This window comes from Rattus norvegicus, chromosome 14, assembly GCF_021556685.1.
Source record: "Rattus norvegicus strain SHRSP/BbbUtx chromosome 14, alternate assembly SHRSP_T2T, whole genome shotgun sequence".
Taxonomy (NCBI): Eukaryota; Metazoa; Chordata; class Mammalia; order Rodentia; family Muridae; genus Rattus; species Rattus norvegicus.
Window position 1 is genome coordinate 90,942,223 of NC_141547.1, and position 21,570 is coordinate 90,963,792.

At 42.2% G+C, this 21,570-nt stretch overlaps 1 protein-coding gene across 15 annotated transcripts in view; it reads right to left on the minus strand.

Moving 5' to 3' along the window:
- Grb10 (growth factor receptor bound protein 10) overlaps positions 1–21,570 on the minus strand; it is a 107,706-nt gene that overhangs the window by 33,630 nt on the left and 52,506 nt on the right. For 8 of the 15 annotated variants that reach the window (NM_001401403.1, XM_087584128.1, XM_087584117.1 and 5 more), the window contains 3 exon segments: positions 1,700–1,853; positions 5,025–5,250; positions 21,421–21,499. In NM_001401403.1, coding sequence (NP_001388332.1) covers positions 1,700–1,853; positions 5,025–5,224 — 354 coding nt within the window. In that variant the 5' untranslated portion in view covers positions 5,225–5,250; positions 21,421–21,499. 15 annotated transcript variants of the gene reach the window in all.

The window sequence follows — 21,570 nt, forward strand, 5'->3', positions numbered from 1 at the left end:
CTAAAAACAGCCACAAAGAACAACAGCCTTCCACAAGTAAGAAACACCCTCCCTGCTCTCACTGGTCCCAGTTGGCTTGAGGAATCTGACGACAAACACACCAGTGCACTGTTCTCATGAAGAGCCAACTCTGATCCCAAGAAAAACACGAGCAGGCAAAATTCCCGGGTTTCCTTATTCTTACAAATTTGGACAATCGGTGGGGAGGAGGCTTATTTTCTTGCCAGGCAAGGCGAGGGCCAGACAGTACTTTTGTGGTCTACTTCAGGACAGGAAACTTGTAAACAACCTCGGGGACAAACCATACACGATCATCAGGATCCTTACTCAAGGCAGAAGGTCACCAGGGAGGTAGACAGCCCAGATGCACTTCAGCATGTGACCCTGTGCGGAAGCCAGGACCGTACTGGCTCTGAGACAAGGAACACTGACCTCACCTTCTAAGTCTGACAGTGCTGTAATGCGGGTGGCTCGAGAGGCGCTCAGGGGTAGTAGTGTTCCAAAGTCAGCGAGAATTAGAAAAAGCCTAGTGGAGAGCTGGTGCTGTGTGCCACTAGGCTGCAAAGAATGGGGCTTGCTGGCTCCCCTGTGTAAGAGAACAGCAGAGGCGGGCAAGCGGGAGGAAGAGTGGTTCTAGTGGGAAAACAGAATCTTTTAAATTGCAAGCTTGAAAGAGGCAGTTGTAGGTTGACACCAGCCTCAGTTTCCTCCACTGTAGGAGATGGTGGCATCTGTACTGAATTTATAGGGCCAACCAGAGCAGTAAGTGAGCACCGCCGTAGCAGCCTGGGCTGCGAGCGGAGCCTAGCCTCCCTGTAAAGTCACTGTCTCTGTTAACATTCCCTGCCGCAGGCTGTGGTGTGCTGCTGAGCCCTGGGCCATCCTGTTCCCAGCCCACTGCTCACCAGTCGCCTGCCCATGTCTCTGATAGGCTGAGTGGCTGTCACTGGGGAGTTTCTCACATGGGGGCAGTGACCAGCTCTCCACTGCATAGTACCACTTCAAAGGAGAAACAAGGTTTAAAAGGACAGTTATCTCCTGAGTCAAGGGGCCATCTTTGGCCTTGAGCAGGCTGCATTCCAAGTCAAGACCTCAAGATGGAAACTCCGACTGCATCCCATACTGAAGAGCGCACACAGGACGGCCCAGCGGTGTGCGCACAGCAGAAGGGCTGGTTGACCCGGACGGCCTGCTTGCACAATTTCTTTAAAAGAGCTAAAATCATCCTCAAGCATCAAATCATTAATTAAAAAACAACAGCAGTATCAACAACAACAACAACAACAAAACACAGTTAAGATTCTTTGAAACACAGTGATGCGTTCCTCAGTCTGGTGAGAGGCTAAAGACACTTGGATGCTAAGCCCGAGGTCCTGAGTTCGATCCTCCAGGACCTGCATGGTGTAAAGAGAACTGGCTCATGAAAACTGTCCTTTAATTATATATATGCATCATGGCACACATACTGTCTCTAAGAATAAATAAACACATAAATAAGTATATAAACACAGTAATTTTTTTTTTTTTTGCAAAACTACCCTGATACATTCTTAACTTAGTAAATTGAATTTTAGCCAATGCATTAAAAGGACTCATGAGACAAAAGAAGTTCAGTATCAACCCAAAGAGGCCATCTTAGAACTTCCCTCCTTTCTCCACAAAGAAATGCATCACCGTGCTGTAGTCAGGGACCACTTACATGCTTGGCAGGAGGCTGGCTCGGAGGAGGAGGTAAGGAGCTAGGAGCAACCGAAGGAGGGCTCCCAGGGGCCCCCCCAGCGAGCTCCGGAAACGGATTGGGGATGGCCGGAAGAGATGAAGTTCGGAGCTGCTGGTCTTCCTCCTGAAGGCGCCTACAAGGAAGGAGTTAAAAACTAGTGTGCCATGCTCGCACGCACTTGCTGGGTTTACAGCCCAGAGAAGGAAATGCTGGGTTTCTATGGATGCTGGTACAACCATGCTCATGATGACAGCACTGTTCAAAGTGGCCCAAATCGGGAAGTAGCCTAACTGTCCAACCGTGAATGGGCATGTCTCTGTAGTGAAATATCATGTAGCCTTAAAAAGAGAATTATTCAAAAAATAAGGGGAGGGAATTCTGACATATGCTGTAAGTGCAGAAAGACACATACTAGAAGACTGCATCGTGTAGGTCATATAAAATAGTTGAATTCAGAAAGTAGAATGGTGGGGACAGAGAAGTGAGAGCAGGAGCTCCTGTTTAATGAGTACAGTTTCTGTTCTCTAAGATGAGAATATTTTGGAGACTGGTCATCAATCCCAATTGGTCACTTACACTTTAAAAAATGACGGCTATGCAACGTATATTTTGGGCTCAGCATACCATACTCTATTGGCATCTATCTGTTCAATGTGTACTTCGTACTTAAAAAGGTTTTGTGAATAAAGTCAGATTGAAGAGAACAGGACTTCCTGGTCTTTGAAATTAATACATATCTAACCATAGGAAGCTTCCTGTTTCCTCACCTGAACTGTGGAAATTATCAATTTATGAGCAAAGTGATTAGGACTATACTGTTTGGAAATCAATGCTTCCTATATCGTTCTTCCTAGAATGTTCTCACTACTCATTCTCCTCTGTATTCCTTGGTACTTATTTAGGGTCATCGTTCCTTCCTCCCCACTTTGGAAAATCCAAAGCTCACCAGTTACACCATTAAGCAAAGGATGATGAATTGGGTATAATAATGAAAATAGGAGAGAAATCAAGTTCAAAGCTAAAATGATAATAAATTCCCAGTTCTTTTCTTTGTAGAGTCCTACCAGCGACCTCCTGACTCCATTTCCCAGGGCTTTCCGGAGAGACACTTCGTCCCACTCACCCACCAGTGAGGGAACATTACCAGTGTGTAGAGCCTTCCTTTCAGGATAGGCAGAGAAGGGGCCACTCATGGTCTGCTCAGGTCTGGCCCTCCTCTTATTTCAGCACACTGGGGAACTACCCTTTATATATTATCTTCAAATAATTTTTTGAATATTTTTACCATCTGATAAGATCATTGACCTATGAGCCTTCCTGGGAGAATTGGCTATTGGAAAAGTCACTGTGTGATCAATCACTGGCTTTACCATCCATTCTGACTTCCAAGGAAGACCTGCCTCGCCATTTTTGTATGGACCAGGAAATAGTGCTCTGACCTTTAAGATGCCAGCTCTCTCAGTGCATGGAGGGGACCTGTGCTGTGAGACCTGAGGCAGTCCTTCCTATACCAGCCCATTACAGATCCCGTTAACAGATCCTGATCTTCCTGTAGCACTTTCAGCTTCAGCCTCTTTGATCGACAGAACCAGATGGGACTCTTTCTGATGTTCCAGAAGTTCACAAAAGCCTCCTTCTTTATTAGGGTGTATTGACAGTTTATACATTATTTCAATTTTAACCTCATTAATCTTTTTATGCTATAACATTTCACAGATACTGCGCAGAGGTGTAATTAAGGGGCATTATGCAAAGATGAAGGCAATCCCCGACACAGAGGCTCACATCAAGAGGCTGTCCCTGAGGCTGCAGAGGGGAAGTGTCTGTGGAGAGGATCTGGATCCGGGGATGTCAAGATGGTTGTAGAACTGTGAGGACCTGGGAGGTGGAGGGCTCTGTGTTTCCAAAACCTTGCCTGGTCTTTTACTTGAAAGTAACTGTCTCCCTCACCATGGCCTTCCTCCTGCTCCATTAATTAGCTGTGGAATATATGGACCTTCTGAAGACTTTTCTTTTATAACTGCCTCGACTTGGCTCACCCAGCCTGTGGGAATCTTTGGGAGCCCCCCCACAGTATGAACCCAGCATCCACATCTTTGGAAAGAGTAGATACCTAGGGAAAGATGGTTACTGAGGCTGAAGAAGATTTGAAGAACCCTTTTAGAAGTTTCTGGAAGCAGGGAGGTAGAACATCCCAGAGTAGGCAGTGATGTACAACCACCAGAACTGCAGCTGGACTGAGGCCGGGCAACAACCCAAGCACAGTCCACTGCACACACATCTGCGAATTCCCAGAGAGGCAGGAGCAAGCTTGTATTAAGAGCTCATCATTCTCGCTCCGTCGTGCAAGCCTGAAACTCAGGGGAGTCCTGAGACTGAGCCAGGCCAAGGCAGTGCTCTTCAAGAGCTGCCTTCTTCAGCTTGGTTTCATAAACCAAGATGGCTACAGGGCTCTCTATCTTCCCCTCAACAAAACCAAACTCCCTCGACTATGTGCTCGCTTTCCTTCGCACAACACCAGCCCCTCGTCTAATCTTCTGTGCTCCTGAACTCCACATAAAAGTCACGTGCTCACAGTGAGACTTTTTCCTTTCTTATATGTTCTAAACCTTTCTTTGCCCAGCTGCTGGGAAAAGTACAGAAGCCTTTTAAAACCCGCTCCTTGCCTCCACTCTGCAGCCTTCTACTTTCCTATTAGCTTGAACTCAGCTCAGAGATCTGCCTCCTCCCAGGAAGCTCCCTCAAGGTCCCAGGACTCTCCTTTTCCTCACTGATATGCCTTTCTGCTCACATCAAATGCTCAGACGCTGCCCAGCACACCCGGGACCACTGAGGGCTGAACTTTTACTCTTTGAGGTCAGCTGGCAGAGGCATGACTTGAGAATCCTGACATACATGGTCAACTACAGCCGAGAGTATCATGACACCCACCCCACTTGCTTCCCTCCATCTCACCGCTTTGTGTCATCTTTACTATCACAGCAGGAAGAACAGGAGCCACTCATGTGACTTCATTAGTGTTATAATTATCCTGCCATACTATTAATTATTGTTGTACATATTATAGTATCTAACTTATAAGTCATGCATCGTTATGATGTGTAGGGAGAACTACAGTAAACCAGGAGCTCAGGCCTGTACTCTGGCTTTCGGATTATGGACCATTTTCCCCAAGATTATAGGGTGACAACTGTAGCTGCTGCTAACAGAAGGGTCTCATCTGACTTGATTTCACAGGCACTGCCCATCACCGTTTGGAGAGCGGAGTGCACTGCCTGTGCAGACAGCACATGTTCTGGCCCACCTGAGCGGTTGAATGTGCACAGGCTGCGAGCGCTGCATCTTCTGCCTCGGGGACGCCTGAGGCTGTCCCCGGGAGCTGGATGCTGACGGCTGGTTGCTGGCACTCTGGCCATTCTCAAGAAGTGGCACAGTGTCAGTGTCAGACTGCATGTTGCAAGCTGAGTTAAGGCTTTCCACGGATGAGTTAATATCGTTGTTCATTAGGACTTGAAGCCCAAGAGCATGCTCTGCACATAAAAAAGGCAAGAGGTGAAAAAAATGTCAGTCAGGGTGTAGAGTTCTACCAAAATGGTTACCTTTGATCAGGCCCTTAAACCAAACAGTATTTTAAAAATACTATGAAATCATATTAGTTACATACAATACATGGTAAGTCTGTGTGTATACATATACATGTATAGTTCAAAATAAAGTTATCCCACTTGGAATGATAACACTTCCTGCAAACGCTATATATCGTCAAGTAAACACCGCAGTGCTAGGCACGGAACAAATCTCCTTTCGGGTTGTTCGTCAGGGGGGTCCAGACCAATTCAGCTGTTGCAGCTGCTCTTGGCTGCCTTCTGGCAGTTAGAGGTAAGTCCCTCCCTACTGCTAAAGATACCATAGGGTTTAGACATAAGACTGGAACACCCAAGCTGGATCTGACTGGTAAGTCTCCTCCCTGAGGATTAGCTTTCACAATACCAAAAGGTGCTACAAAAGCTCCAAAGGGAAGAAGGTGGCCAACAGTCCACCCGGCTATGACACCCATGAAGCACAACAATGGCCAGCACGGCAGGACATCAACCGTGCAACAGTGGCACCCACATCTTGGTGGCAACCAATGATTTCTCTCATTTGACTTAAGGCCAGTACTGGAAACCTACCCAACTTCCCAGGGCAAGTGAGGAAATGGATATTTGAGGAGATTGTTTTACATCACTTTACTACACCAGCATAATTTCTAATGGGATTCTCTGCATCTTTACACCCACAGATAGCTCTAGCTCTCGCCTCCTTGCAACACATGGAAACCATTACAGAGAGCCTAGCTAGAGCAAGTATAGAGAAGGACTGGTCACGGGTGCTCAGATATGTCTACAACACAACTCTTGTGCTTAAGGGACACTGAGGAGGAAGGGACGGGAAGATGGTAAGGGGCAGAAGAGCAGAAGTCAGCAGTGAAGGTGTTTCCTAAAGTTGTCAACTTAACAACCGGACAAGAAGGGACCTAAACTGACTGCATCATAGCACGTCACAAGTTGTAAGATATGGCCAGCTGTGACCCCTAAGCCCCACACAAGGCTGGGAGTCACAGAATGCAAGACACTCTCATAGAGGTCAATGCCTCCAAAGTGTAGGAAGAAATAAGAGAGTGCATTTTGAACCTGCTTGTCATGCCCAGGCTGCTCCTACAGCCTCCAAGCCTAGGACAACAACTGGAGGTTTCTGTTTGAAGTCTCTTCAAGTCTAACACACAGTTAGCAATATACCCACCCCTAGGGGGACTGTGAGGGTGAAGTCAGGCGTAACCTGTTTTCTAATGGAGTCTGATACAGAATAAGCAGCTCCATTTCACCTGTTCACAGAAAACAACACAGACAGGCAACTGGCCTATCAGACAAGGAAGCATGCTTAAGGAATGACGTTACTTGCTTTGTTCCAGAAAACATCAGCAGTAGAGCGCATCTTGGATTTGAAAATAAATTTAGATGCTTGTTTGACTTGGACGATGAACAAGTGGGCTCGAGGATCTTTCTGGGTTTAGCTGGGCCAGTGATCCTGTGGTGCAGTGCTTGTCTGGGGTGCAGTGCTTGTCTAGGGCCAGTGGTCCTGTGGTGCAGTGCTTGTCTGGGGTGTGTGTACACGAGGACTTTGGCCTTCAGCACTACAATGTCTTAGGGGCCTCTTGTTTCTTAAGACTAGAGGATGTGATAACAAAAGATACTAAAGCTCACTAGAGAATACCTGGCAAGGTGTACATTCCAGGGATTAGTATCTCTCTGGTAGGTGAAGGAACAGGGCATAATTATGAGAATATATAGGCAAAAGCAAAAGAACCTTGAAGGGCCCTGGCTTGGAGCTATACGAGAGACCCTGACGGAAGCTGAATAGTGGAAGTGACCTATGGTGCATCTAGGCTCCAAGGTCACTAGGAGAGACAACATAGCAGGTTGCTGAAAACAGTGGTGATGGCTCTAGCCATCTGACTAGTGTAGCCACTGCTGGATAAGAGCAGAGACCTTGTGTGAGAGATGCTGACAAGCAGGGGACAGTGGGCTGTGCGTAAAGAGAGAATCGGTTCGGTGCACACAAGCATTCAGATTGGTAATGAAGAGGAGAAACTATATATAGATAAGGTTAAGGAGGAGGAAGAGGATCGTGATACAGCACAGGTTCTGAAAGGTCACATATTAACCCTTCAGTCAGATACTAAATGGACAGAGTGCTGAATTGGTAATTAAAAATGACCAAAAGCCTAGCATCACAGAGGGACAGTTGAGACACAGCAGAGCACTTGCCCAGTTAGGTGCTGCCTGTGGGACAACAATCTAAGACTCCAGCAGGGCAAGAGGGGGTCACACTTCAGAGTCTGCCATCTTCTGAGGGGACAGGCCTCTTACAGGCCTCCCCAGAATAGTAGTAGAGCAACATTTAGTCCACTTATAAAAGGAGGGAATCAGAGGAGGCTAAGGAGGAGACCTCAGTGGGAACAGAAGCTACACTATCGTTTACAAGTCTGGTGCTTATAGGAGAGTTCCAGAATACGTGCCTCCTGACACATCTACATTCAGGGCTAGTTAACATACTAACAATTATTTTGTTTTCCAAACAAGTATTTTGTTAACAATTAATAAACAATTGAGAATTATCCATGCTTCTACTCACAAGGAAGCATTTCTATGCTGATAGATCATTTAAGAAGCAACATTGGGTGAAACGCAAAGTTCTCTATACTAAAGGATATGTGTGTGGGAGGTGGGGTGGGGTGGGGCTCAGGCCAGGTCCTATTCACTGACTGAAAGAACCCCGTGCAAACCAAGTTTCGCTCCACGCAGAGCTACTTCCTAAGTGTTTAGACAGAAAGAACGTTGTAAGACACTGAGCCCTATTTCTCCTGCCCTAGTCCTAGAGAAACCTACTGGCAATGCGGTTCCTGGTCCGACAGCGCTCCCAACCTCTGAGAATACGGAATGGCTTGGTCCGTGCTGGCAGATTAGCATTCATGGCTCTTTTTCCCTGCGCTTGCTGTAGTCTTTGGCTGTGCCGACCCCTGGTGGCAGTCCTTGGTGTCTCCTGCCCTATTTCTTTTTTTGGGAACAGGTAAATTCCTGGGTCAGTTCTCTGTTGTAAAGTCAAAGTCAAAACAATTCTGATACTAATCAAATATTATTCATATAAAGCAGGTAGACTCTAGAAGACATAACACATGTACACAGATTGTTGTCCTCTCCTCTGAAGTGAACAATTTCTTCATCTGAATATACTTTATTGGGTGGTCTTTGAAAGGATGCCCAGCTAGTCTGATAACATTCAGTTATCAGCTTACAATCTCCACCAATCAAATGTAGCCACTGTACCTGGATTCGTCAACCTTCAGGCCTTTCAGAGCTGTGAGAACGGAAGTAAAGCCTCAAAGTCCTAAAATGGCTGCTCAGAACCAACCGGAGTATGTCCTGTGAGGATAACTACTAATTTATATGTTTGATACTCAGAACCAACCGGAGTATGTCCTGTGAGGATAACTACTAATTTATATGTTTGATACTCAGAACCAACTGGAGTATGTCCTGTGAGGATAACAACTACTAATTTATATGTTTGAATTTCTTTTAAAAAATTACTGACTTTTGAACTTCCTTAAGTTCTAATGTAGACTAAAAATGAAATCTAAACTATTTTTAAACAGCTGATTCTCAAGGGTCTACACTAATTTTATTTTTTAAGTACTGGAATAAGATATACTAAAATTATATTAGTTCTTTTTAGAAAATTATACATATTTATTTATGGCAAGGTGTGAATCACAGCAGTTGGGTGGAGGATAGAGGACAACTTTGAGGTTGGTTCTTTCCTTCTAATTACAATGTGGGTTTTGGGGTTGAACTCGGGTTGTCATGCTTGGAGGTGTCTTTCCCCACTGATCAGCCTCACATTTGGTTCTTGTAAATTTTCTATAAACTTATATTTTTCTCAATGAGGACCTTGTGTGTCTTTTCTATACATGTGGCCAACTGCTAAACTTCTGTGTTCTCACGAATCTGAGGAGAGCTACAATAACCCATTTGGAAATTTCTGCCAGTGAACAGAAGTGGAAGGAGACAGACTAATATGCTCTGATTGTCTACTCAATGCTAACCTGATGGAACAGGTTCCACAAGGGGAACCCTTTAGAAAGAATACTAGGAGAGAAAAGAAAACTGACTTTTATAGACAATTTTACCTTCAATGAATTTGTATGAATGTGTTTCCTCACAAACATGGCTGCCAAATCAAACTCTTAGTAGCGTCTCCCTTCCCTAAAGAGTCAAGTCCCAAATGGGCATGGACTTTGCCCCAAATATTTGAGGCCATCTGATCTCAAATTCACATCTCTTCTTGCTTCACTGTCATTAACAAACTCAAGGCTAGTTTTGTTTGGAAATACATGTAAATTTAGTTAAATAAATTATCATTTTGTTCTTAAGCCATGACTGGTAAATAACTATTTCTCACAAGCCAAGTAAGGTGTGCTGATCTGGAAAGGGCAGAGAGGTGTTGGCAGAGGAGGCTCTCCCTCCCAGGCGGGCGTACCTTAGCACCTTAACAAATAACACACTTCTTGGTTCATAGCACCATCTAGTGTCTTTTTTACGGGAACTGGAGATTAACGGTGATTCTGGGTTTTCTTCACTGAATTATTTTGTCTCGTTAAAGACGGTTGCATTATGCATGTATGATGTATCCATTGTGATGGCCCAATCTTCACAGGAAGCCCCCACGCCCCTCCCCAACGCCTGGGACCATGCAGCGCCTTCCTCGTTGAGAAATGAGGAGCAACATAGGCAAGCTTGTGTGACTGTGACTTAATGACTGCGTCTCTGGGAAGAAAGAATTAAACAGTATGTCTACATGAGAAATTTCTGATTCTTCATTTTGGACCATGTTTTTGCTGCCATTTTCCTAGACTTGAGTCAGAGACATGGCATATATTTGCTACCCTATGTCATCCCAACAAGGACCTTCTTCTCTAAGCACCTTCTGTGCTTGGAAAATCTTTTGAAGTTCAGTTATATGCTACTTTATTTGTGTTTTCTGATTTGTCATTTCGTGGCAGTCACTTAAAAGGCTTGAAGACAGAAATGACTATCAACACTCTTTCAAAATACACTTGAAGCTAAAAACATGACCTATGGAACGAGACTTCACTACAAAAAATAATTTTTGGTACTGAACAACTGTCACGGTTCATACTCCAATCTGAGGGGGCAGAAATCAATTTAACATGTGAGAAGTGTTACACTGGGAAGTTCTAATTCACTAATATTTTATTAAGCATATTTAATAACTAGGTGAAAGATGTTAAGATCCACTCTAGCTTTTCTGTTTTTTTAAAAAAGTAAATGAAGGTATTATTAGTGTCCTTTAAGATTTCATACACCCATGGATTCAAGTACACAGATCAAAACATATTTGGGGGAACAAAATCTATACATCTACTTTAAATATTTGCGATTTTTGTCATCTTTCTAAAGCAATGCAGTATAGCCTATATTAGTAGTTCTATAGAATTGTTTGCTATAAACAATCAACTAGTTCCTATTTTATATGCAAACAGAACACCATTTGGCTCTTGAAACACAAACATCTACAGTCTTAGTTTCTATGGGATCTTGAAGTCTATGTGTACAAATGAGAAAAATTATACATATCAGAAAGAAAGCAAAGGGAGGGTTGAGGTGTCCAGAGTCTAGGGGCAGAGAGAGAGAGTTGATACTTGTGGGTTCAGAGTTGGAACTGGACAGAGTTTTGTGGCTAGACCTGGGTACCAGCTACACACCAATATGACTACTTTTGCTTTTTTTTTTAATTATTTAAGGACTTTTTTTTTTTTTTTTGGTTCTTTTTTTTTTCGGAGCTGGGGACCGAACCCAGGGCCTTGCGCTTCCTAGGTAAGCGCTCTTCCACTGAGCTAAATCCCCAGCCCTTTTTGCTTTGTTTTTTGACACATTGTCTGGCTATCTATCTCAGTCTCCTAAGTGTCTGGAATACAAGCATGTATAACCACACATGACTCTAATTTCCTACATTAAAAAATACTAAAAAAGCAATTTTAAATAAACTTAAGATTTTTAGATACCTTTGAACATGGCCATTTAAAGTCCCAGTTTCACTGCTTTCCTTGATAGGCCTGTGCCGGAATGAAGTCATGCTCCACACTCACACTTCAGAGATGAAGCCTGCTCTAGCCTAATGTTACTGTACTCTCTCAGAGCTTGGTCACTCACAGCCCAGGGCTCGCCTAATCTGGGTTCTTGATCCTAGACCCTGGGCACTTGATCCTTGTGCAGAGCATACCCCTAAGAATCACTTTATCCTAACCGAGAACCACTTTCCTAGCTGTTTTTTCTCAACTTTTCCAGCATTGCCCACTCAAACATGTCCCACCCCATGATGAGCTCGAGGCATATGGGCATGGATGCTGATCATGATGGCCATCATAGGACTGGACTCATCAAAGTTAGACTTCAGAATGGCATCAGGTGAACAGTAGTGACACCAGCATGGCCAGGGAGAAATGCCAGGAGGAATCCTTGAGAAAATCAGTTTAAGGTAAAGAGGAATACCCTAGTCAGGAGACAAAACAAGAATGGGAAACCCCTGAGGCAAAGGTGTGTGAGCAAATATTAAGGATGCTCAAGAGTGCCTGACACTGTCTGTGGGGAAGCTCTCCAGGTTGTACTGTGAGCACTGGCTTATTATAGGGGCACAGAAATGCTGCCTGTTTCTAAAGTGAGTTACAGTTAGCATGGGGTCCTCTTCCTCAGAAAAATGAATCTTCAGTATAAAATTAATGTTTGATCAGTACTCAGGATAGTGGCAGGAAGCAGTTGTTCACTGTGGACACATCATAATGGCGTGTGTGAAGCTCTACTGCCAATAGAGCCTCAATCAATAGAACTATGGTAAACAGAAAGTTTGTCTACTTTATAGACAGTTGGGGCCCACCATACCCCAGGGGCAGCTAAGTGCCATAGGCTAAAGCCTAGGGCAAATCAAAGTATCTTGGTGGCTGTGTAACTGCAAGCTACTCTCCACCCTTGAAAAACAACAACAACAGTAACAACAGAACAATAAAAAAATGATTGATTGCTTTGTATTTTGATTCCTATGAGATTTATTTTTAAAACAATGTTTCAGGGAACTGTACAATAGTTTCATTTTAAAAAATAAGGAAAGCTACTTATTTTACTCAATGATTCCATGTATTAAAACTAAAGAACTGGCACTGGGTGTTCAATAAGTGTCCCATGGTACAGTGTCCTTCCTCAGATTTTATAGGATCCTCCCACAGTGTTCAAGGAAGCACCTGGGCATGACTAAGTCTCTTCCCAGTTCTTTAAGGTGACTTGGATTCCGCACCAAAGACCCATACAACACAGCAAAGGAATTTTCCACTACCCAAATGTGTCAGCCCGCCAAATGGAAACCAAAGACCTGAGCTGCAAATTACATTGTAAAAGCACAGATACAGCCATGCAATTTCTATTTTTACTTTCAGAAGATACCTTGTATGTGTACACAAGCTACAAAATAACATTCCAAAAGGACAAGAGATAAACTGTATCTTCCTTACCAATTTAAACTGTTTCTTTTCAACCTTCTAATTTCAATTCCTACTTTTTCTATTACATCATAAATCAGGCAGAAGCCTGGATACAAGAAACTATATAAATAACTTGTCACTTTAGAAGGTTCCCATTTTCCACAACCCTAAAAATATTAGTCTAAGAACACTGAACTCGAAAAAGGAAACTCAAGGTTATGGTCCAAAAGTCTGTCACTCATGGGTATTGAGCTCTCAAAGAGTCAATGTTTTAAAACCAAATAAGACACTGAGGAATCTTTATCATCATATTAAGTAGAAACACTGTGCACTCAAGAACTTAACTCTATAAATTCAAAATCTATTCACCTCCTCAATGCTGCTTCATTCACACATATTTAAGAGAGTACAAACTGCCTATCCATCCTCAGTTAAGGTAGTGGGTACAAAGGTTAAAATAGACCAGCTCCGTGTCTCTATACTATTTGTAAAGCATTTCGTATTTTTAAATGTTTACCAGAGAGAGTATTTGAGAAGAACATGTTTATCCTGACTTGAACATTATACAATGTATACATGTACTAAAACATCACATGGTACCTATAAATATGTGTAATACTTATGTCAGTAAAAAAAAAAAAACCCACAAGCATTGGAAAAGGGTTAAGGTACTGAATATAAAGTAGCGGGGAAGGATATAAAAATTGTTATTTTACAACTTTTGGAAAAGTAATTCCTTCTTTGAGTTAAAACCTGCTCTAGTTTAAGTGGTACCTATCAGGGTATGTCCAGTAGGAATGTGAGCATGGGCTCCCAACTGAAAGGGATGATTTTTGGCTTCAGCTTAGGGGAAGCGGGAAGGTACAGCAGGCTTGTATCCTCAGATGAAGGGATTCTTGGCAGAGTGAAGTTCTTGGTCTATAAACACACTCCAGAGGCCAGCACTCCTCCCAGCATGGGTCTACTCAGTGCTTAAGGGAGAGAAGTTGACGCCACCTCTGTTTACAGGCAAGGCAGTCGTAGAAAGGGCACTCGGCTCTCAGAAGAGCCTCAGTGTTAAGGCATCAGAGGCTGAAACCATCCCAGGAGACCCCAGAGCCAAAAAGCCCAGGAGACAAAAGCTGGCTTCTAGGACAGAGACTAGACTGCAGCTGTACCAGCATTGCAGGTTCAGACCAGGGCTGGGTAGAATAGAACATCCAGAGCCATCTCCTAATATGCACAAAGTGCAGGGCTACTTGGGGTTCTGTGGGTGAAAACATGTTCTTGGAATGCACCTGGAGGTATGAATCCCACTCTTTAGGGCTGGGCACAGGATATAAGTAGAATTGAGTTCCTGCTAAGGTCTGAATTTTTGCAGGTCTTGAAACTAGGTACTAGGGCCAACTTGCATGGAGTTGGTGGGTGGGACCTCTGGTAAGTGATTAGGTCAAGAGGGCTTTGTGTCAGAAATAGGATTAGACACACTCGCCCCTCCTACAAGCTGCAAACACAGCCAGAAGGCAGCTGTGAGGAAGGTGGTGCATCTGCAGAGGCCTCTATCTTAGACTTCTGCTCTGTTGAGGTTAGTGCAGTACATCCCTGTTACTTATATGCCACCTAAGCTGTGGCACTGGCTTGTGGCAGTCTGAAGGGATTATGACCGTCACTAAGTGAATGCTTGCTCTTTTCATAATAGTTTTTATGTTATCAAGAATAAATACATAACCCTAAGCAGCACCTTCTTGAAGAACTGACTCAGGAGCACAGGCTCCTCTCAGTCAGAGTGTGACAGACACGTATCCTGATAGAACACGTTCTACGCAGATCTCATAAGCTGGATGCAGATAAGAAAAAGAACGTTACTTTTTTATTTCTGCCTTTCTCTGAAAGGTTGCAATTACTAATGACAAGGACAAAACTGAGCTGTCATTTTCTCAGTACCTATAAGGTGCCATGTCCTATGTGGCACATGTCACAGGGCAGGCTCTTTCTCTAGCTATTTCTAATATCCTACCAAACCAGCCAAGTAGTCATTTTTTTTCTACTTTTTTCTTTCCAGGTAAGGAAACGGGGCTGAGTCATTCAACTTCCGCAATGGAGACTAATGAACAACCTATGGGTCATTTGGAAGAGAAATGCCTCCCACTTGGTCCCCAGATGGCTACACCATTTGTAGAGTGACAGAGGTGCAGCCTCACTGGAGGAATTTCATCACTAGGGGTGGGCTTTAGGGGTTTATAGCCTCAGCTCATTTCTAGCTTGTTCTTTGCTTCCTATGTTTGGTTAAAATGATCATTCTGCTTCCTGAGTCTTCATAGAAATTTGGTCAGCTGGCTTCCTGCTCTGACTGACTGCTGACATGCTTCCTCCCGCCATTTTGGACTCCCTTCTGGAACCATAATCCAAAATAAAGTGGTCTGTAAGCAGCTTTTGGTTAAAGTATTTTATAACAAAGAGGAAACAATATACGACCTAACTCAAAAGTTGGACACATTATCTCCTTACATGTTAATTACTTTCTTTAGTTCTTTTTTACCTGATATAGATTTCAATTTTCTATCTCCCTTTGTCACTAAACTTGAATTTCTACATGGCTGGAATTAAGTTCTTTCATTTTTGCCTCATCACCTAACATTGGGGTCTGGCACAGAGTAGGTACTAAATAGTTGAGTAAGTTCATAAAGCTACAGTCTTTCAGGAAGTTAAACATCCAGTCAGTTAAACTCTGTGGTCAGCTACATCTCTACTCTTTCATTCCTTAGAAAACTGCCACAGGTTAGACTGTGAGTAGACAGATGTGAACTCGTTCATTGTCCTTCCATTAGTAGTTAGGATGCAGTCATTCACTACACAACCTACCCAAAAGGCACACAAGTTCTGCAATAGAGTTTCAGTTATTTGGCATGAAAGCATACTATTTAAAAAGATAGCCAAAAAGATAGCCGAGTTAAGGACCTGCATGCTAACTTCATCTTGTAGGATTATTAAATCAAAGACTTCTAGAGTCTAAAATCAAAATTGAATCTAGAGTCAGAGGCTTGAATGACAAGGCACTTACGTGCTAAGTGGTGAAGCAGAAAATTAGTTAATCAGTAGACGCTAGACTCTAATAGCTACTGATTGGTGATCTCTGCTAACAGTGCTTAACTCCATTGAAAAACTCACTGCAGACCAGCACGCACCAGAAACATACAAGAAGAAGACAGCCAAGAAATCATGTCCAATCTAAGAGTTTATAATTCCTCATGCTGTCTGATACCAGACCAGTTATCATGATGTACAAGTGTCATTATCTGGTAAGATAAATGGCCAGAGCTATTTAATTTTCCATAATGCAGAAGGAATGTAGACACTAGCGATTTGGTGGGAAAAGAACGAGAGGTAATTCTTCCACTTTTTAACATCCTGACTCTAACAAATGTATTAGGCTTTAGTACAGAAGTGAGGAAAATTTCGGTAATTCCACCCCTAAGAATATGCCCATGAGACTTGAAATCTAGAGATTTAGACACTCAAATGCTAATGGCCACAAGAGCCAAAGGTGGAAGAAAATTGAATAATCATCTATCTACAGATGAATGGAGGCCAACATACCAGAATGTTATTTAGCAGTAAAAGATATGAGGCTATAATATAAGTTAATATAGACTAGTGGTTAGAAAGACTAGTGGTTATAAGAGGCAGGAGGATTTACTGCTTAATTGGCTCAGAGTTTCTGTTGGAGGCTAAGAGAGCCTTGGAAATAGCTATTGATGACGGTTGTACAGCACTGTGACTAAAAAGAGCAGCACTGAATTATACCCTTAAGATGGCTACAATGATAAATTTAATTTTATGTATTTTTCCATAAGAAAGTTTTTTTTTTTTTTTTAGAAATTGTTAGAGTAGCTTTAAGTATTAGAAAATGAGCCATTTTGAAGTAAAGTGTAGCCCTTTCTGTTGGTGCAGCTAAGAAATACATGGAGTGTTTTTAGCAACTGCCACATAAAAATAAGCAGCTTATGTTAGGAATGAGATAACCAAACAGGAACGACAAATCCTCTTTGCCAGAGAGAAGTAAGAGGTCAAGGAAAGGCACAGCTAATCTTTTATTCTATACATTAGGTCCCTTGTAAGGAACTGGCAACTCTGGGTCCCACATATTTGTAATCCTAAAGTTGGTATCAGAAATGAAGGAAGCAAGAAGGAACAACATGGTGTCTTGGTCCTAGTCAGCCAAGTATCCCAGGAACCTTATATACTGAATTTGGTTCTGGGTGTTGGGTGTGGGGACAAGAGGATAGTAATTTGGGGAAAGCACTGGAAAGGTACCCTGAAGGTTCCTGTGGGGCTTTATGCTTGCCTAGACACAAACTGATCCACTTTCTCCCAGGAAGGGAACGGCCTCTGTACTGCACTGCCAGAGAGCTATAACACCCCAGGACTGCTCACCACAGACTCCCAAGTGCTGTGTGTGTGCCAAGAGGGAAGATGAACATTGCACTTGGACACACTTGAAAGAGGGACTGTGCCCTTGTATTCCATGAACCCTCCCTCGGAGCATTGGCTTCCTTGATTCCCACTCAGTTGGTTTCCCTAGTTTTCGTGTGAAGTGAGTGTTCAGAATCAGAAGGAAGATAGCACACTTGATGTTTCTGCCTGCCCAGACTCTTTGCTATCTTTTCTATGTGACACTGTCTTTACTATTTACAAGAACTAAAGTTAGTTTCTTTCTTTTCTTTCCTTCCTTCCTTCCTACCTAACAGAAGACAATAATACCATGCATGTTACATACATTGTTCCTCCCTACCATGGAGGAGGGGCTAAGTACCATTTAGTGCCTGTGTCATTTAAACAGAAATTTGTATGTACATGCACTGTTCTCTAGGGTTACAGGACAGAGGTCTTAGCCTTTAAGCATGAAGAGCCTCACTTCTAGTTTATTCTTGTTATTCAAATAAAGGACAGAGTTCTTTCATTTTTCTTTAATATTGGAACATATTTGCTATATTCATCCCTAGCTTATGATGATAAACACCTTTGTGTAATTGACTCCAACTTGGGTATAATACTTCTAAAGATTAAACTAAAAGAATTTGATTAATTACGGAGTTATTTAGATTTTAAAATGTGTTAAAATGTGAAACAGGCCTATAATTTTGGCTTCTATACTATTTCAAATATATTTATAAATACATTTCAGTAGAAGCATTCTTATGCCTGTATCTCTCTGAAATACTCTGCATAGACAGACAATATGTGTTCCTTCAAAATTTTGTAATATTCATCTGGAAACTGTAGATATTACTGAAGGAAGAGTCTTGATCACTGGTTCCCATTCCTCTAGAGCTATTTAAGATTTTTTTATTTCCAGTTTCAGGTTTCAGCTCAGTGGTAGAGAAAGCACTTGCCTATGCCTGGGGTCCTAGGGGTTCAGTACCTAACACCACATCTACACAAAGATTTGCCTATTTCAAGAGCAGATATGCTTTTACACTGTTGCGATCATTTATCTATATTTTCACATTCACAGCACGAGATCTTGTTTCTAAAACTCTAACATGCTACTAATATGGTTTGCTTTGATACAAGTCTGTGGGCTGTGATATAACTTTCTATTTACTTAACACAAAAGACTAGCTTTGATTTCATTATTGTTTACTGATCTATTTTTATTTCACTGAGTTCCTATTTTAACTTTTGTAATTGCTTCCTTTGAAACTGCTCAGATTTACTCTATATACACTCTTTTAGCTTCAGCCATCCCTTTTGGAAGACAGAGGTGAGGCTCTACATAGCACTTGAGCAGTGTGTGGACACACTTTCTATCTGCCATACACTCATGCCCATTCCGTTCTAAATGACTGGCATTTCCAGCATGATTCCTTGTGTAGGCCATGAGTGAAATAAGGGTTTGTTTTAAAGTTTCTACAAACATGTTACGTGTTTTGTTTTGACATTTGATTTAATCACACTAGGTCAAAGAACGAGGCTTGCATGAAATGGATTGCTTAAAATTTACTGCAACTTTCCATATATGGCCAACTTCTCAAAAAAGTCAAACAGGTTGAGAGAAGACTCTAGAGTGTCTGGTGGGTGTAAGGTTGGAGGTGAATCTTGAGTGCGAACCTGTGGATACCATTATGGATATGCTTGGAGTCACCTTACTGTCTTGTATCTTCTGTATGACTTCATTTTTCCTTTCCTGTCTTATTTTTTCTTCTTTTTCTATATGGCAGTTCGATTTTAAGAAAAAAAAATTCTCATTTTTCTGTTTAGTAACTATAGATATATATGTTCTTTTAGTAAGTATAAACTTTTAGCTGCATTTAACATTTTCAAATATATAATCAAGGCTTTTCACAAGTCTTTCCACATTTTATTTCTCCTAACTAGATTCTCTTCAGGTTTGACTCATACTCACTGATGACTCCCAAAATCTGAGTATGTGGTGTTCACTTTGTCCCCGTTTCAACAATTTGCATGGCATTGCACTAACAATACCATGCTAGTTTCTCTCCACTGCACTGTTACCTGCTTGCCTTTTCCCCTCAATGCTCCCATTCCCCTTTCCTGAAGTAGCACCTTTGATAACCTTTTTCAATATGAGAAATGAAACCAAGGGCATATGCCTGGTAAGCAAGAGCTCTACCACTCACTTATGTTTTCCCAGCCCTGAATCCTTCTTTCAACAAAGCTTGCCAGTAACTTGTTTCCCGAAGAACTGCTTGAAAAAGTGTCATTGTACCTTACTAGAAAGGATACATTGGTATAAAATTCTAGATAGAAAGTTACCTTTCCCTTAGTGCTTTGAAACAAATTAGATTATCTGACACTGTTGTGCCCAGGTGGGTTATTAGTCTCAGTGTGTTAGAACATGTATTTCTTCCCTTTAGATCTTCCTTGGCTTCATTACTTTGGACTAATCTCTATTTGTTCTTGTTGGTTCTGAGGCTACACTACCAGGCCTTTCTTTGGTTCTCTTTTTTCTTCTGGTTTGACATGCTATGTGAAGAAGAGGGCTAAGGGAAGCCAATGTCACAGGTGTGCTTAAAGGTTAAAACTCTGAGGGCAATAGGCAGTTGAATTTCATATGAAAACATGATCCTTTCCCCTTGAAGTCCTATTTCAGGTGCTGTGACACATCAGAGTCCTAGCTTCCACTGGCTGCTCCATAGCCAATAAGAGAAGGAGAACACACAGGAAGCCAACTTTACCTACTGTGTAGAGTAGTTGAGAGTGGAGGATAAGAGATATGTTCTTGGGAATTCCAGATAACACCTGGAATATCTCAACTTCAGTGAGCTCATTTGTCAGTGGTAGGCTATACTGAGTTAAAATTCACACCTCTCCTAATGGACATGTATTCTTTTACTTATATTATATGTACATCTTATATCTATAGCTTATATCAAATATATCATACTTATTATTTGAAAATGTTCTGAGGTGTGAACCTGTGTTTGTCTACTGCAGATGATGGCTCTTTTATGAGGTGCTTGATGCCTGAGAAACCTTATTTGGTTACACAGTACACCTCAACACTGATTTTTTGCTAAATATCATCCTTTTTCAAGAAACAATAAGAAAAATATGACAACTCGTACCAGCTCAAAACTCTGTGACTTCTTGAACTTACACTCACCAGCAGCCCAGCAACGGGCTGTGTGCATTCCCCCAGTGTCACGTCAGGATCACATTCTTCATTCTTGATTAAAGTTTTCACTTATTAGACCTAATTTATCAAATTACTTTCATATTCATTTAGAGACATTTCCTTCTTCCCCAGAGTGATGCCCTCAGAAACCCAACAGTATAGAAGAAATGAGAAAAGAGAAGACAGAAGCCATAAGTATATACATGCAAAACTAGCATAGCTGAAAAGCACGAAAAGGCCCAAACACACAGGATTTTGCTGTGAAGTTACTCAACAGAAAACTCAGCAGCAGGTCCCAGGGTGAAAGGACCCTAAAGTTAAAGAAGAGAACCCCTGGAGAAGGACCCCAGTAGGCAATGGTGAATTGTCTTTGTGCAGAACCCAGTGAGAGGCGAGTCCCAGATAATTCACGCAAAACAGAACATAACTTTTGGCTCACTGAAGTTTGTTCATCCAAAGAAAATATATAGGGTGGGAGAGATGGCTAAGCAGTTAAGAGCGGTAGCTGTTCTTCCAGAGGTCCTGAGTTCAATTCTCAGCAACCACGTGGTGGCTCACGACCATCTGTAATGGGATCTGATGCCCTTCTGCTATGCAGGCATACAAATAGAACATTTATATACATAAATAATAAATAAGTCTTAAAAAAGAAAATGTATAATTCTGTGTATGTTAGATCTTATTGGTCTTAAGAGAAAAAGAAGATGCTGGTGTTTTAATCTGTTAATGCCAGGAACATTTTAGAAAATACAATTGGGTTTTTGTATCCCTAGAATTTACAATTATAGGTTCAACCAGGCACAAATAAAAAATACTTGGAAAAATTTCAATCTTACTAAACATACAGATTATTTTCTGTGTCACTGTCCGCCTAACAACACAGTATAACAGGTGTTGCAACAGTGTCACGCTGTGTCAGGAATGCTAAGCATTGTAGCAGTGATATAGCAGTGAAGTTCTTGAGTAGTTGCAAAGTTAGTCTGTTCTTACCTGGTTGGCTTCTTGGTTGTGGCGAAAACCCAGACTTAGCTAGGTTTTCGGATTTGGACGTTGACTGCCCCACTTTGTCCTAAAAAAAAGAGAGAGACAACAGAGTGAGGGGAGGCATCATACCCGGCTGGCTCGATGTGTGCAGCGTGC